Below are 15,588 nucleotides of genomic sequence, written 5' to 3'. Positions count from 1 at the left end.
CTAAATTGGAAATTAATAAAAACTCAATTCAAAAATTAAGAAAAATGTAAAAGTACTTAATTGATGTATTTATTCACTTTCAGTTTATCAAGCAAACCCAATTCAAACAGAAACTTAACACGGGAAGCTGAAGATGTCAGTAGGATTATGTAGCTGGAACCACTAGAACCACTTGGGCAGAGCGTCATGCGGCAGGTTCTTGTGGTTGGGCAGCGCCGTGCAGGGACGCTGTTGGCGCCAGAACTCCTGCCGTTTGTTAAGGAACTCCACCGCCTCACGGGCGTAGGCGGAGATACTCTCCGTGTGTGTGTCCGCACGGACCAAATCCGGATGAAGCAGCAACTTCTCCAGGTATTCCTTGTCCACGCACAGTTCGCCCAGCAGCTTGCGGGCATTGCGTCGCTCCAGATCCACTCGACTGGGCTTCTGCCGCGTCCTGGCACTGGTTCCCGTTGCACCTGCTGCCTGGGATTTCGGTGTCTCCTCGCCGGACTTTCGGGACTTTCCACTCTTGGGCACAGTGGCTGCTGGTCCTGGTGGACCCGGCTTGCTGCCTATGGTATTCTCAATTGCCTCCTGAGTTTTCTGCACGCCTAGGCGGAATAAAGCCAGTTCCGGACGAGCCCTCAATCCGCGATGGAAGAACATCAGGCTCTGCTCGAACTGGCCGAGATAGTAGAGCGACTCAGCCTTCTGGTAGATGGCTCGAATGTTGTTCTTGTCCTCCCCAAGAGCCGTCTCCGCATCCTGCAGAGCCTTGGAAGCCTCGCCCAGCAACAAGTAGCACTTGCTACGCGAAATCAAAGCGTTGATGTCGGTGGCATTCAGCTCCAGAGCCTGAAATGTTATGGTTTAGTTAGCTAGTTTTCAAAACATCAGTAGAGGTCTTAAAAAACTAGAGACTTATAAAAATATGCGAAACCTTAGTTAACAAATTATGATGAGTAACAAATGCCTTTGAAAGGACATAATATGCCTAGGCTAAACTAGATGACCCTGGAGTCAGGGAGATCCTTATAAGGGAATCAGGAGCACCTTGCAGAAAAAGTGTATGGCGTTCTCGGGATTGGCGTTCTTGATCTCCTTGAGGCCCAGTGCGATCACCGAACTGATGTCCGCCTCGTCCGGGATGAGCAGTGCCTCGTTGCGGTCCTGTTTCTGCTTGATCTGGAGGCTCTGCTTAATGTCAAAGGCTCCAGCGCTGACCGCCGCCGCACGATCCTTGTCCGTGTAGAAGTCGACGAAGTTCTCCTTGGGTTTCTTCTTCTTTGCGATCTGCTCCTCGATCTTTTTGCGTGCGGCCCTAAGTTCGGCCTCGATGCGATTGCCCCTCTTGCCGCCCGCAGCGTCGCCTCCAGCTCCGCCACCAGCTCCTCCGTCATCCACCTGCTTTCCATCTCGTCCGGCACCTCGTCCGCCCCGATCCGTGGACTCACGCCTCTCCCAGATGGGTGGTTTGTGGGAGCGTCCCTTGGAGCGGCGATTCGTCTCGTCCTGAGACTCCTCCTCCGCCGCTGCGCCGGTGCGGATGAAGCTCTGCAGCAGCTCCTGCTCCTTGTCCACAGCAAGGATGGTGTTCAGAACGTTCGACATGCCCGTTTAATATCCTTGGTAATTTATGGGGGGGAAATTTCCAACATCCAACGATTGGCGTAATGTTGCAATACCCAACTTCTGACCAAATCACTCGCCGATTGATTGGAGCAATGATGGGCTGTTGCCAGGAAACTGGCGCCTCCAAATGGGTTAGCAATCGATAACAAAACAACCATGCATACTGTGCCAGGTGCCACATATCAGGTGTCAGGCACCAGGTGTCGTGTCGTGTCGCTTGGCGGTGTGAATGCCAAGTACAATGGCCTCCATGTAGGTCACGACCTTGGACGCCCTCTTAAAAGGTGAAGCTGGATATCCATATAGAATTTAATATCAATTCTCAAAGGTCCCCGAGATGATCATATTTTAAACTGGTTTAAATTTAGATTTGTAACCAAAATTGGCTAACGTGTCGTATGAGTAACATTTTATTTTGTTTCATGGGCGACTATTGCTAGTAATTGAAAAAATTAAAACCAAACAATATTAAAGTAATACCTAAGCAAATACCTATATACCTATAATACCTATAAGCAAAAGTTTCTTAAGTATCAACTTTCACAGCGTGTGATTTGTTTGCTGGCAAAGCAGAATCGGAAGGAAACTAGCGTACGGGTCGTATAAGTAACACTTTGTTAAAGACCAACCTAAAAAAAAAATACAATAATTAAAAAAAACCTTTTTGTAAACTATCACTTATCACCTCCACAAAAAAAAAATGCATTTCTATGCATTTTCTGGCGTTGCGTCTACAGTTTAAGAGCAATGGGAATGTCAAACTGTGCTCCTTGCTTTTGAACTAGATTTTGTGCCAAGCTTTCAGGAGCTTTTAGCGTGTGTCCTTTCCCGCCAAGTAAATATCATTGCTCAGAAAAAAAAGCTTTCAACGTTTCAAAATTAAAAAAAGAAACTAACGTTAAGTATCGCCGTCGTATACATTTATATATACTGTATATATACATATATATTGTATATACTTTCAGAACATTATGAAATTATATGATAATTAGTGATAGTTTACTTTAAAATGATTTAAACTTTGAAAATGGCATATCTAAGATAATTAATATAAGGCGATAGCATCTTGAAATATTTGTATATCATTGTGGTCTTAGAAATCTGCATTAATTGTTTATTAGACTACGATAATAAATGGTTTTCTAAATTTAGCCCAAAATCCTCAATCCAACTTTATAAAGGGTATAATAATAATCTGGATGATATGACTAATTCATCCAATTTGTATATAATAAGAATTTTGTATAGAAGTCATATTTTGTTAGTGTTCTTATTCTACTTATATGCTTTTAAGTTTTGCAACACACCTGATTGTAACCGAAAAGAGCCTTCTCATACGCCCGAACTTTCATGTGGTTGTTGGACTGATCGCATAGCAGTTTTATATTGGTCTCGATCTCTTCAAGAGTATCCACCTTCGGCTTCTTGCGCGGCATTTTAAAACCTACACTGGTTAGTAGTTATAGGAGGTTATTAAGATCGTGTATTACAACGTCATAGTTTCACATTTTCCACCCTTCAAGTTTCTGTGACTTCTTCACTCCGTATTCAAGAATTGACGTCTGTACACGACGGTTGACGTTGAGCAACTAAATAATGTGCCTTCACTTTGCATTTGGCCCAACTTGGCTCAGCTGTAGACCTCCAACCCATGGCGCCCATCACTGCAAGTCAGGGGTTCCGGCTTTTCTTTACTTTGTATACCAGTTTACATGCGCTGACAACCGGCAATAAACTTCAATAAAGTTTCATTAATATCTTAACAAACCCCTCTGAGCACTCGGAAAACACCACAATATCCTTTGGATACCGCAAAATACTCGTAGATGTTTTTGTTATGAAAGATCTAATAGCATATTCATTTTTTCATTTTTGGGCTTAAAAACAAATTTGAATTGATAAAATTTTAACTATAATAATACTCAATTTTTTTGAATACAACCCTTCATTCCGGTTTATATGGTTCAGACCTTTCAGTACAGGCTTCGAATCGCTGAAAAGGCGGTTCCACCGCATTTACACGCAGTTAATTGAAGTCATCAAAATTAAAACCCAACTCCGGACGCACTCCGGAGAGTCACGCACCCGAGCTCAGCTGATAAGGGAAGGCCAACGGCGGAGTCAGGCAATCGATTTGCAGCAGGTGAAACTCATTTGGCGGCACCACAACCAAAAGGCACCTCTTTCCACTTGGGGATTTGGGTAGCAAGGGGAAATACATACATTCGCCAGTTAAGGACATTTATTTCGACAAATTTATGAACCCCAACAAATTGCTATTAATTTTCCGGTATTGTTTTTAGAGTAAATAAATAAGCTTGATGTTTGAGCAGGTCGTAAAGGTGGAGCACGTGAGCCAAAGTGGGTTAGGGGTGGTGAATGGATGGATGGATGGATGGATGGATCCGTGGCTGGATGTGGGTGGTTCCAGGCGGTTGGCGGTTGGCCTGGTCTTGCGTGTGCCAGCCTCATTCCGACAGCGGCTGGCAACCTTCGCGGTGGCGTGACGAAACAATTTTATTTGTCCTGCCCTCGTAACGGTGGCCTGGACTCTGGAAGTGGAGGTGGATACGGAGGTGGAACTGAAGGCGGATCCGGAGGTGGGGCCTACTACATTTGTGGCCTACTCCCCCCTTCGCCTGATACCTTGCAGATGGGCTGTCGGAAATTATGATATTTGCATTTGCTCAAGTTGCTCCCCCCGGCGGAGGGGCAAGAGACCTTAATGCCAACTCACGTTTACGACAACTCCAATTGAACAGACACGACCTCGGATTGTAATGGCTTCGATTCCAGATTGGAGCAGTTCGCATGTTGGGCACCAGCCGAGCCACCTGTTGAATGCGAATTGGATTTAGTTTAAGTTGGGAGCATGTATTGAATGTCCATTAGATTGGATTCGACTTAAACATAATATTTGACCCCTGTTCCACACGTCCTTCATATACTGGCACAAAAAGAAAGCGCAGAAATGTACAACTAAAGTTGGGGGGACCTTCAAGAGTTAGCTAAATATATAAATGCAGTGAATATATAATATGGTGAACATAATGTATAAATCCGTTCTCGTTCTTACCAGGAAATTTTATGGTCGGGAGTGAACCTGTTGCAAATATTAAGCACAATAATCGCCTAAATATATCTATAACTATGCTCTCGTTGTAGATTATGTTTAATGAACTTGGATTCAAAAGTGGCTGCGATTATGCTGAGCATTTAGTATGGTAGAGTTTTGTTGTCCAGACAATAGTGAATTTTTACAGATTTAAATGTTGAAAATCATTCGTGGTTACACGACCGTTCAAAAAGGATAAAAATCACTCTCCCCAGCGATTCTTCTTATAGTCGATCAGATTTTTTATGGCGATAATGTGGACAACTGAAGGCAGAAACAATAAGTAAACAGCTGGTTATGTGCTAAAACAGTGGCTTACCTATTGGGAATATAAAAAAACACGCCATAATCGGATAAAAATAGCTTAGTACTTTTCCGACATCAAACAGTACTTTGATGTTCTGCTGAAATAATAGTACTTACAATTCCGGGTTAGAATTTATACTTTCAACTTGCCTTTTTTATGCCAAGCATCATACATATTCCAGCAGTAATGTAGAATACGCTAATGACGATCTTTATGTAATAATATACTTTTACCACACGTTCTATATCGGCGTTAGTATCATCCGTATTTTGGTTGCTATACGCAATGATAGACCCAAAAATCAAGTCAATGGCACCCCAAACAATGCACCATATCGGATAAAATACGGAGCAACACCCCGCATCGCACTTGCACATTGTTAAGCACTTCCGTAGTCTGTAACGTGTTTATTTGTATACTCCGTGTTAACGTTTTATAACGCACTGAACTGTTTTTCCTAGTGTACTACGTTTACAGAATTTCGTCATGAAGTGGTTAAAGTCCTAATAAACAAGTTTATGCGACAAATTCCACGCTAGAATGTAAAGGTCTATTCATGAACAGCAGGCAAGTTATAATCCATATAAATCAACCTTTACTGTTTTAAATAAACAATCAATCCAACTTTAACCGCTGATTTTCCCATTGAACCATGTACATAACAAAGGTACGAGGACCTATGCATTTATTTACGTAGGATTCGACTATATAGTTCCGAGACTTTTTATTACGCAAGTATTGTGGTGACCCGCCGGTCAGTTATTTACTTAGCTCTACCATAGGTACATGTACATGGGCTATAAATAATTTAAAGTATTTGCGGACTCCTGGGACTGCCTTCTACTGCCCCCCAGTTCGCTGCACGTTGTCGAAGGGGACGAGGATGCCGGGTGGTCCACCAAAACGGCTGTCCGTCCGCCTGTTGCCACCGGATGGCTGTTCCCTGTGCTCCGTTCGCTGGCTTATTGGCTGGAAGGGGCGTGGCTCCGCCTGGGATTGAGGCGAAAGGACTCCCGTGGGCGCACCGAAACCACCGCTATAGCGACCCGGATTTACGGTGGGTCGCGCCCTGTTCGCCTTCAAAACACTGCTGAACTCGTGCTGGTTGCCCGCCACATAGATGTCGGAGTTGGGGCTCGGATTGGAAATGGTACCGGAATTGGAGCCGGCGGGATTGGTTGACTGTGGGCGCAGCAGCCCCGGCGGTGCCCCAAATCCTCCCGTGTACTTCCCAGTGTTGCTAGCTGGAGGTGCCGCTGTCTCCGCTGTTGAAACAAAACGTATGTTAAGTATTCTTCCATTGACCTGTGAAAGGTACTCACTTTTTCGCTGATTGTTGGTGACCGGCGTGCTGATGACCTTGCCCTCATCGCTCTTGGTGTACTCCACTTTGCTGGGTGGGAAGGGGTCAACGCTCTGGGAGCTGGAGCTGCTGGCCGATGGCTCGAAGCGGGCTGCAAAAGGCGTTACAGAGTTGGAAGTGGGATGGGTCAGTTGTCCGGGATTGGAGACGGAGCCGAAGTGGGAGTCGGAACCGGAAGCGGCCTCCGAGCGGTCAGCGGGCGGAACGAGCACCAGCGGTGGTTCCTCGCTGCTATTGATACTGCTACTGCTACTGATGCTGCTGCCTGGAAGCGGAAGCGTGACTTTGGATGGAAAAGCGGAGGAGACGGACGGGACGGTGGGGGGACGTGGCGGATTGGTGGGGTTACGGGTGCTGCTGGATGCCGCTGTTCCAAAATTGTCCGGATCAAAGGGCACGCCCGGGCCGACATCCGGATAGTCGAAGTCACGCAGCCAGGCGGGAATAGTGGCCGAATCGAATGGGTTGCCTGCATCCAACTGGCTTGGTGTGGTGTTGATGAAGGTGGTGGCACTGCTGCTGCCACTGCTGCTCGAATCCTCCGGCGTGTTATCTGCGTGGTGAGTGGTGGTCGTGGTCAGTTTCACTGGCGGTGGTTCTGGGTGCGCTTGGGTGCTGTGAGTGGGTGGTATGGGTGCTTTTGTGGTTCGCTGCGTGCTCGGACGTCGAGTGGTTGTGGTTGTCGATGTCGTTGTTCGTGGCGTTGTTGTTGTGGTTGTGGTTGTAGTTGTCGTCGTTGGTGCTGCCGTGGTGGTGGTTGTCGTGGTTGTTGTGCTAGTGCTGGTTGGCCTGTCCGTGGGTGGCGGTGTCAGCTGAATGTTTCCCAGGTCCATGAAGGGCTCAAATGGTGGCTCCAAATCGTTGGCCAGCGTATGGTTGTACTGATCATTATCGGCGGGCACTTCGAAGGTGACGGCCACATCCAGATCCGGGTCGGTGACCTCCTGCAGCCACGTGGGCAGAGTGTAGGCATAGGCCTCCTCGTTGTCCAGGCGATAGAAAGTGGATGGATCCTCGGTCGTGCCAATAGTACTGACCACCGGGTTGGCAGTCCGTGTTTCCGGTTTCGCTGTAGTGGTGCTAGATGTTGTGGTTCTCCTGGTGGTGGTTGTGGTGGTCCTAGGGGTGGTCGTAGTGCTCCTAGGCGTGGTGGTTGTTGGCCTACTGGTTGTGGTGCTGCTGCGCGGCCTTAGGGTGGTACTACTGCTCCTTGTGGTGCTGTAGTGCGCTGTGCCTCTCTGGCGGTTTGGGAAACGACCCAGATTGCTGGGCGTGGTTGTGCCCACATGCGCGTTGGTGCCATGGTCAGCCGGCCCATCGTTGTGGAGGTGCTCCTGCGGCTGTGCCTGTGACTGTGACTGTGCCGTGGGTGGCACTGGGCTTAAAGCACTGCCACTGCTAAGACTGATGCGAATGTTGTGACTAATAGGATCCACAATGCCTTGGACCTTCTTAGCCGGCTGCTGCTGCGCCTCAGTAATGATTGCCGGTTCCTGAGCCTGCTTCTGATCCTCCTGGCGTTGATTATCCAGGTCTTGGTGCGGTGGCAACAGATCCCAGGCAATCACACTGAGCGGAGCTCCATCGGCAGCCGGTTTCCACTCCACAGGACCGCCAATGTTCGCATCCTCGCGCTGCAACTCCCGAATGAAATCGGGCAGTGGCTCCACATCCTTCTCCTCCTGTGGAAGCGGCACCAGATGCGCCTGCTCCACCTCCACATCCGCGGTGGTCGTCGTGTCGGGTGATGGTGGATCATGGAGGGGCGGTGTTAGTGATGTAGCTGGAAGTGGTGCTGGTGCAGATGCTGATGCTGTGCCAGTGAATGAGTTCGGATTCGGTTTCTGATCGGTGCTGGGCTCCAGGCCCACAGCGATGGCATCTGATTGGAGAGGATTCGGAATTGAGTATTTCGAGCAATTCGCGTTGGTTGGGACTGTGGCTGGGGCTAGGGACATGGCCATAGGACTGTGCTTGGGACTGGGACAGAGACTGGGAGTTGGACTTGGACTCGAATGGGAACCGATCTGGGTTATGGGTGAGTCCAGGGCGGCAAAGGGATTTAGTTTGATCAGGGAGAAGGGGGGTGGGACGTGGCGGTTACTGGGTGGTGCAATGGGGAACTGGCCGCCCAGCGATTCACGCTTGGCCAGCTTATTAGTAGTGCTAATGGGTGCGGCTAGTGCGGTGCGGGTGCTAGTGCTATTTGTACTATATCTACGACTACTGGTTGTGTGCGTGGCTGTCGAGGCATTGGTTTTAGTTTTAGTTTTAGCTTTAGTTTCGTGTAACGTCCTGGTCCTCGTTTCCGTTTCCGTTCTGCTGTTGGCACCGCTGGCAGCCGCTGCACGCGTGGTTGTGGTTGTCAACTCACCAATGTGTGGCGGCAGAAGATCATCGGCCGGCCGCCGGATCTCCGTGATTCCCGAGGCATAGGTGGGTATCTCAAACTGAACGCCCTGGGCGCTGACCACCTTGCGCCCGTCGGGCGTGTCGATGGGTCGCAGGGCGTCGATGGGGTTGCCGTAACTGTCGATGGCCTTCGGCCCGTCACCGCCCCCCTGGCCTGAGCTGAAGGCCACGTCCGGCTGCAGCAGCGGAGGCTGCAGATCGAGGGCGAAGGGCGACTCGCGCACATCTGTTGGAGGGGGAGCAGAATGTGGTGGGTCTCGTTGTGGCTGCGGCTGCTTCTTTGGAGCGTTGGAAAAGCGTGGAAGTGGCAAGTGGTGATAGCAAGTGGAAGTAGCAAGTGGAAGTGGAAGTGGAAGTGGCATGTGGAAGTATGACAGAGTGACAAAGTGAGAGATTCAATGAATATGATAAATGGACACCTCCGAACAAGTAACTTTAAACTATTTTACTTTTGATACTAAATGTATAAAAATATTTAAAGTCTTCTATCCCATTTCTGTAATCTAGCAGTTAAATGTTTTGATGCATTTTACAAATGGGTTTCTGCTAATTGTAACGTATTCATTTCGACTTTAAATAGTAATACAACAAATTTATAATAATCAAATGTTTTTATTTATGAATTATGATCTTAAATGAAAGTAATTTAATAACTGCTGAAACTATAATTCTACTTAGCTTTCATATCGAAAAATGTAGCAATTAATAAATATTTCCCTAGCAAAAGTGCCTCTCTTCAAGTTAAAGTCGCACTTCAATTCCCATTTGGGTGCACGCTGTTTGGTGGGTGAGGAGTTTTTTCGGTGGCTATGCTGGTGGCTGGTGGCTGGGTGACAGATGAGGCAGCTGTGGGCGGCTCTTGGGCAATTTGGCTGCCGTGGCGGCTGATTGATTGACATTGACTGAGATGGGCCATACATTTGGCTTTGGGTTTGCTGGATGCTGCTGCGTTTGTTGTGATGTGTGGCTGGTGTGCGGTGGTTACTGTTAGTTACACAAAGGCCCGCCACCAGAAAAAAATTCAATTTTAAAAGTTACCCAGGCAGGTTAGTCAATGTACGTTTATGTGTGCTTGTGTGGGTGTGACAGGTGTGCAACCATCAAGTTCGTTGCCTAAGTCTTTCGTTTCAGCTGGTCACTGGAATCAAGCAAAAGGGCTCTAGGGCATACTGTGCGTTTCGTGTCGTCCGAGCATGAAACGCTAGTAAATAATTCAACCTAATAGCGACAATTCGCCAATTATATATCGTAAGTAAGAAAATCTAAGACTTTTTTTGTTTACTTTGTATGAAAAGTCCACTTACGAGAAAAAGATAAGTAATTAACTGGCACACATTAGTGACTCTTTTTGTGCAATGCCAATGTTTAAGGGTCAATCCGAAACGTAGTCTTACACTCTTGAAACGCACTGTCCGATTGTTGAATGGGTTTTATCAAATGAACACTCATTGTTTTGTTGCTGGGAGTCTGGGAATCGGGGAATCCATGTGACAGCTGACTTTGACAGCAACGACAACCGAATTAATGGCTAATGATTGCACTGACAACGATTTTGTTATTTTCGCCATGGGCATTGTGCGGTGCTCGTGCCATGTTCGTATAATTAATAATAATTTCCTTGGATATCTGAAAGATTCTCAGCCAGCTTCTGATTTCTGATCTGCGCCTCGATTCCTGTTAGCAGCAACAAACGGAATAACTGAATAAATTGTGGCTATACTGTAGATGTGGAATATTTTAATTAGGCGCTGCCGTTGGGGAATTCTGTTAATGCTGTTTCTGCTCTGCGGTCAACTTGAATGTGACTAAGCCAGATCGCGGTGGGCGTTGCTTCGAATTCGCCAGCCAAGTCAGTTCCGGCTGCTAAGCACATGTGCATATCTCTATTCTATGGCCACGAGCAATTGAGGCTCATTTACATTTTGGGACGAACGGGCTTGGCCGTATAAAAGGAAGCCCTGAACTTTCGACTGCAGCTCGGCCGCTCATAAACTTGAATGCTCCGCAGAGATAGTGAAGATGATTTGCGTCACGGCTGGCAGCCGAAAGTGTTATTTATTTCTCATTTCGGATTATGCCGAAATAATTGAAATTCCCCGCACTTCCGCCGCAAAACGCTGCTCAAGTTCAGGCCAATTAATTTTGCTTGTCTCCAGCGCCATCTTCATTCGCAACGACATCTCCATCGCCATCACCATCGCCATCTCCCTCACTGTTTATGTTTATTGAATTTAATTTTTAATTGATTGACGGCTTCACGACATCTGCACCCACCTAAACACAATGGGTATTTCTGTTGAAAAGATTTTGCACTTGCCAATTTTACAGTTTGTTTACCATCTTCTTGATTTTGACATGTTTCTGTGCCTGGACAACCTTCGCTGGAATCAGCGAACAGCAAATGTAATGGATTTTTATTAATATTCGTTAATATCATCTCGCAGGCCTTGGATTTATCGACATATTGGGCTGTCATCCCACACAGAAATGGCTAACGAAATGTGTCAAATGCCGTGCCAAATCTTTAAAACACAATCCAAAGTTGTAAATTATACTTCGATGAGAAACAAAATGTGTTTATTGCACTTGAAATGGCCAGATGAAATGTGATTTCATTGTGCATATGATTGGCTTAAAAATGTCAAGGGGCAGGCTGACTGAAACGGAAACCAAACTCTCCCATAAATGAATAAATATTTATGGCTTAAAATGGCCCCAGAATCACTTCTATATAGATTGGAATTTGTCGGCTGCTTTTGATAAATTCGCAACAGTTTGGCTGTCGAATGTCGAAATCAAACTGCCGCAACTTATGAGTGTACATATCTTCATCTATATCCATAACTGGTTGATATCCTATTGTGTTTTAATTACGATAATCTGCGACTGAATCATAAATCAAGGCACGCGAAAGTGAGGCACGATTCCCCATTTCAGATCCGTGCGAATTCGCTAATTATCACGTACGGGTCCATTCATTATGATGGGTTCATTGATTGCCGAATATGAAAACCGCGACCGAAATATAACTATTTCGTGCCAAAGAAAACCATTAAGCTCCAATGATATTTCCATCATGGGTGCCTCAAATGAGCTCTGAGTTTATGCATTCGTTTTAATTGCTAGTAGCCAATTAACTCGGCTAGTTGGTCAATGGGTTTTGCCCAAAACAGCTTAAACTGTTTTCTGGTACATTCATTCTCGTAATCCTCAAGTTTTTTGTCACAGCTTCTTGTTTGTGGCCCCATGACCCAAAAAGAGCGCCACAACATTAGTCTCTAGTTGGTGTAAACAACTTAGTTAACAGATCGTCTAGACAAAAGCGTCGCTAAATTTATGAACTACATGGACTACCACCACCCAAGGGAGACCATTCCAGAGCTCGTTTAACCCCTCCTTTAACCCGCCAAAACGCCAAGAGGAAGACGGATCGACAGCGACTTTGCCGAAGCCTTGCCAGTCACGTTATCTTCAGCTTACGTAACCCCACTTGCTGAAGCTCTGGGTTTCAGTTTCGTCTTCAGATTGGGTTTGAGTTTTGGTTTTGGGTTTTTGGTTTTGGGTTTTCTTGGGGGCCTCTTCACATCGGCTCTTCTCGAATTTCGTTTTTCTTACGGCTTTGCCTTTGGGAATCTCGCTGTTTGTTTTTGCAGCGGCTACCTGATTTCGCTTTCAGCCCAAAAAAAAAAAAACTTAATGATCGGCGCCCAGTTCTTCAGTTTGTTTGTCAAACAAAAACAGCTTAAGGCTGCATTTAAAAAGGCTCTTCAACGGCGAAGGCTAATCGCATGCACAAGCCTTTTGGGACAAGTCAAGAGAATGCACTTCACAAAAATAAACAGGGCAATAAAGATACATCCCTGAAAAATTAAACTTTACTTTACTCAGTAGAGTGCTGGTTTGAAGGTATGATAGATGATAGATAACTGTCTTTTCCGCGCACTTGCATCCTAAATGCAAATTAGCCGCACTTTCAATTAATTTCAGACCCACTGACTATTTCGGTGGTGCAACTGTCATTAGTTGTTAACTGGAGGATAGCACTTGTCGCCCAACGGATGTGGGTCATGATCACGATCACGATCGAAGTTTACTGTGCAGTGAGATCGAACTTGTGCACCGGTGAGTTATGGAAATGCGAATGTAGGGAGGTGGGATTGTAAATGCAACAGGTGAGTGAAGAATTGGAACTTCTAACAGATATCCATAGACAGAGGGAGGGGGAAGGGGACTGGGGATCAGTTCAGCATAAAACTTAGTAGGATTGATATAAAAACGTAAAATTAGTTACAGATAACAACGTCCAGAAGAAGCTCAAAGTTATGGGTGTGCTGATCAACGTACATATATGTTAAAGAATATTCATAAATGGTAATGTTTTTCAAGCCGGTTTGACTGGCAAAATATTTCTGTGATATATTTATAATATGTATAATTTTATATGTCACCCATAAACTTGAAGCTTCTTCCAGAAAAAACGCAGTAAGCACACATAACATTATAAACGTAAACCGCAAATAGAAAGAGATAAAGACAAAAAAAAAAGGCGAAGAGGATCGCTGATTCAAAAATCCGATTCGCATGCTGGTGCAAATTGAATATGCGAACCGGTAGCGCAATCGCAATTGCAATCGCCTTAGTTTATAGCTATATAGATATAGACTGCTTTAATTTAATACCAGGCCTTCCAGCGGCGAAATCGGCTCCGATGATCAGCAGCAGCATAACGGTAAAGCTAACCACGCTGCCACCGCATCGTGGCTTCGGATCGAACTGCATTATCTCGTGGGTGAGCAGGAGCTTCGCGTTACTTCTTGATTTCGTTTCTTTCTCGTATTATTTCTGTAAATTAACCCCTTTTTCGAATTTGTCACGCAATTAACAATTTGGAATTGGGCATTGCCCTGCAAGCCAAAGGGGATATAGCAGCGAGATTGGCTGGAATACAATTATATATCGCGTAGGAGCCAACAATGATCGCGATGACAAAATCGCAGGCGACGCAATCGAAGTCGACAACTGAAATGTGTAATATTTTCACCGCCTTTTCTCAATCGGAATAAAAATCCGCGGCACGATATCACGATCACTTCGGTGCGCGAGCGAGAGGGTGCTATGCGCGGACGGCGGGTGCAAGCGATCGAGCGAGCGAACGAGCTGAAGATCGTAGTTCGAAGTTTGGGGAGATGCGCGTTGCGCTCGAGCGAAACACGTCCGTAGCTCACGGATTCTGCGCTTTCAATAAACTTGGCCAAGAGCCGCTGCTCCAAGCTTGACTTGGCTTGGCTAAAGCCGCGACGCCGGCAGCGCCGCCAACTGCGACGGCGGCAGAGTGTCGGGCAAATAAGTCGGAAAAAAAAGGGGATTACGATGGCGAGAAAGCCTTATCTATGCAAGAGGCTCGGGCAGCCGCCCCCGACTTTTCAGCCCTTCTGATCTAATACATTCTAATACATATTATACTATCCACCGGAAAAGAGTGCAAATAATTGTTTTAATTGCCCCCTGTGATCAGCTTTTTTTTGCATACTGGTTTCTCGCCACACTTTGACGCACTGCCAATGACGTTCAAGGTCAGCCAAGCAACATGATCGGATTCAGATATTAACCCCTGTAGGCCAGCTTTGACATAACCTTCAAAATGCAGCTGGACCACAAAAATTTGTGATTAGTAGGCTCTATTAACAAGACTGCCAGAATTTCAGTCTTTAATTTCTGTCATTGAAATGAGCGAATGTGTATTGCATTCTAATCGCATTAAGGAGGAGCTATAACTGAATGCGCACTTCGATAGTGGGTTAACATTAACATTCAGCTAACAGCCGCCTAACATAAGTGCTATTCGCCAAATGATTTACAAGACAATAGCAATATCGCCTCCCAAATAGACACAACTTTCGCATAAATTAAACACACACGAAATGCAAATGGATATTGAAAACGAATGTGATCCGTTCGGTTTGTTTTGTTTTGACAGGTTTGTCTTGATTTTGGGAAAAGTATTATGCTAACAATGCATAAGTTATGCGTTCCATGTGTCTCAGATTCGCCAGTTCCTGTTTCTCCCAGCGAGTTCTAGTTCTCTACTTCTCCAGCTCAATTCACTGATACTTTATTTGTTGACATAGACATATTTCCAATTAGTCCGTTTCAGTCTGTCTCAGTACACTGGGTTTTTGACTGGCCTGAGTCAGAGAACCGATCGATCAGACTTTTGGCAGATCAGTAAAGATGCGTTGAGTTGGTCGACGTTTGGCGGTGTCAGTGATCGATGAACTTTTGGCATTTCAGCCCGCCCGGCTATTGACGCCACCGGTGGTTAGATCATCGCGTCTCGTGATCATAAGCCATCGCCCATGTGAAATTCTTTTCATATTTTGCATATAGAAGGTAATTCAATAATCTCCTGCTTTAGTATCAACGATGTATTTCTGTTACGTCCTTGAATAACCATCTGCTATGGTCTTCAAACTTAAATGCGTTAATGATCGCATTCGAAAGCCAACCATGACCATATCTTCGGATGTCTCTGGAATGTAATTATCATTTGGCCCGCGCAAATCTTCTTTTTTTTTCAGCGCCCATCACAAAAAATTATGTCAGCTTATTGGTTCCGCATTTGAGCATTTGTGCCGGCATTTGGCTTTCTGCCTTTCGACGATCAAAAGAGCCAGTTTCCTAGGCCCATCAGATGGTCCAAATGGGCGTAGCTTCGGGGAAAGGAAGTTTCGGTACAAAGGGGTGCACATAAATTGTACTGATGATATATCACGGCAT

The 15,588-nt window shown here is 45.9% G+C and overlaps 2 protein-coding genes and 1 long non-coding RNA gene across 8 annotated transcripts; all 3 read right to left on the bottom strand.

Annotated features, from left to right (window-relative positions):
- Positions 1-53: 53 nt before the first annotated feature.
- On the bottom strand, positions 54-3,672 carry LOC6530523 (outer dynein arm-docking complex subunit 4). Of its 2 annotated transcripts, none has more exons than XM_015197227.3 (2): positions 2,922-3,672; positions 54-837 (listed from the first exon to the last, which is right to left on the bottom strand). In XM_015197227.3, the coding sequence occupies exons 1-2, from the start codon at positions 3,048-3,050 to the stop codon at positions 163-165; spliced, it is 804 nt and encodes a 267-aa protein (XP_015052713.1). In that variant the 5' UTR covers positions 3,051-3,672; the 3' UTR covers positions 54-162. The 2 variants fall into 2 exon arrangements, with proteins under 2 accessions (XP_015052713.1, XP_002091438.1); XM_002091402.4 differs by lacking the exon at positions 2,922-3,672 and adding an exon at positions 1,036-1,941.
- A 795-nt stretch (positions 3,673-4,467) lies between these two features.
- On the bottom strand, positions 4,468-4,925 carry LOC122319562. The gene is made up of 2 exons (XR_006245165.1): positions 4,691-4,925; positions 4,468-4,622 (listed from the first exon to the last, which is right to left on the bottom strand). It is a non-coding gene; the product is annotated as an uncharacterized LOC122319562 (long non-coding RNA).
- Positions 4,926-5,720: 795 nt separating this feature from the next.
- Positions 5,721-14,063, bottom strand: LOC6530521 (mucin-5AC). 5 transcript variants are annotated; one of them, XM_015197226.3, is made up of 4 exons: positions 13,491-14,062; positions 8,774-9,037; positions 6,359-8,281; positions 5,721-6,301 (listed from the first exon to the last, which is right to left on the bottom strand). In XM_015197226.3, the coding sequence occupies exons 1-4, from the start codon at positions 13,588-13,590 to the stop codon at positions 5,877-5,879; spliced, it is 2,712 nt and encodes a 903-aa protein (XP_015052712.1). In that variant the 5' UTR covers positions 13,591-14,062; the 3' UTR covers positions 5,721-5,876. The 5 variants fall into 5 exon arrangements, with proteins under 5 accessions (XP_015052712.1, XP_015052711.1, XP_002091436.1 ...); XM_015197225.2 differs by having other exon boundaries at positions 6,359-6,952; positions 13,491-14,058; XM_002091400.4 differs by having other exon boundaries at positions 6,359-9,037; positions 13,491-14,063.
- Positions 14,064-15,588: the final 1,525 nt, after the last annotated feature.

The sequence above is a fragment of the Drosophila yakuba genome, chromosome 2R, assembly GCF_016746365.2.
Source record: "Drosophila yakuba strain Tai18E2 chromosome 2R, Prin_Dyak_Tai18E2_2.1, whole genome shotgun sequence".
In the NCBI taxonomy this organism is placed as follows: Eukaryota; Metazoa; Arthropoda; class Insecta; order Diptera; family Drosophilidae; genus Drosophila; species Drosophila yakuba.
This window is presented reverse-complemented; position numbering and strand designations above follow the sequence as displayed.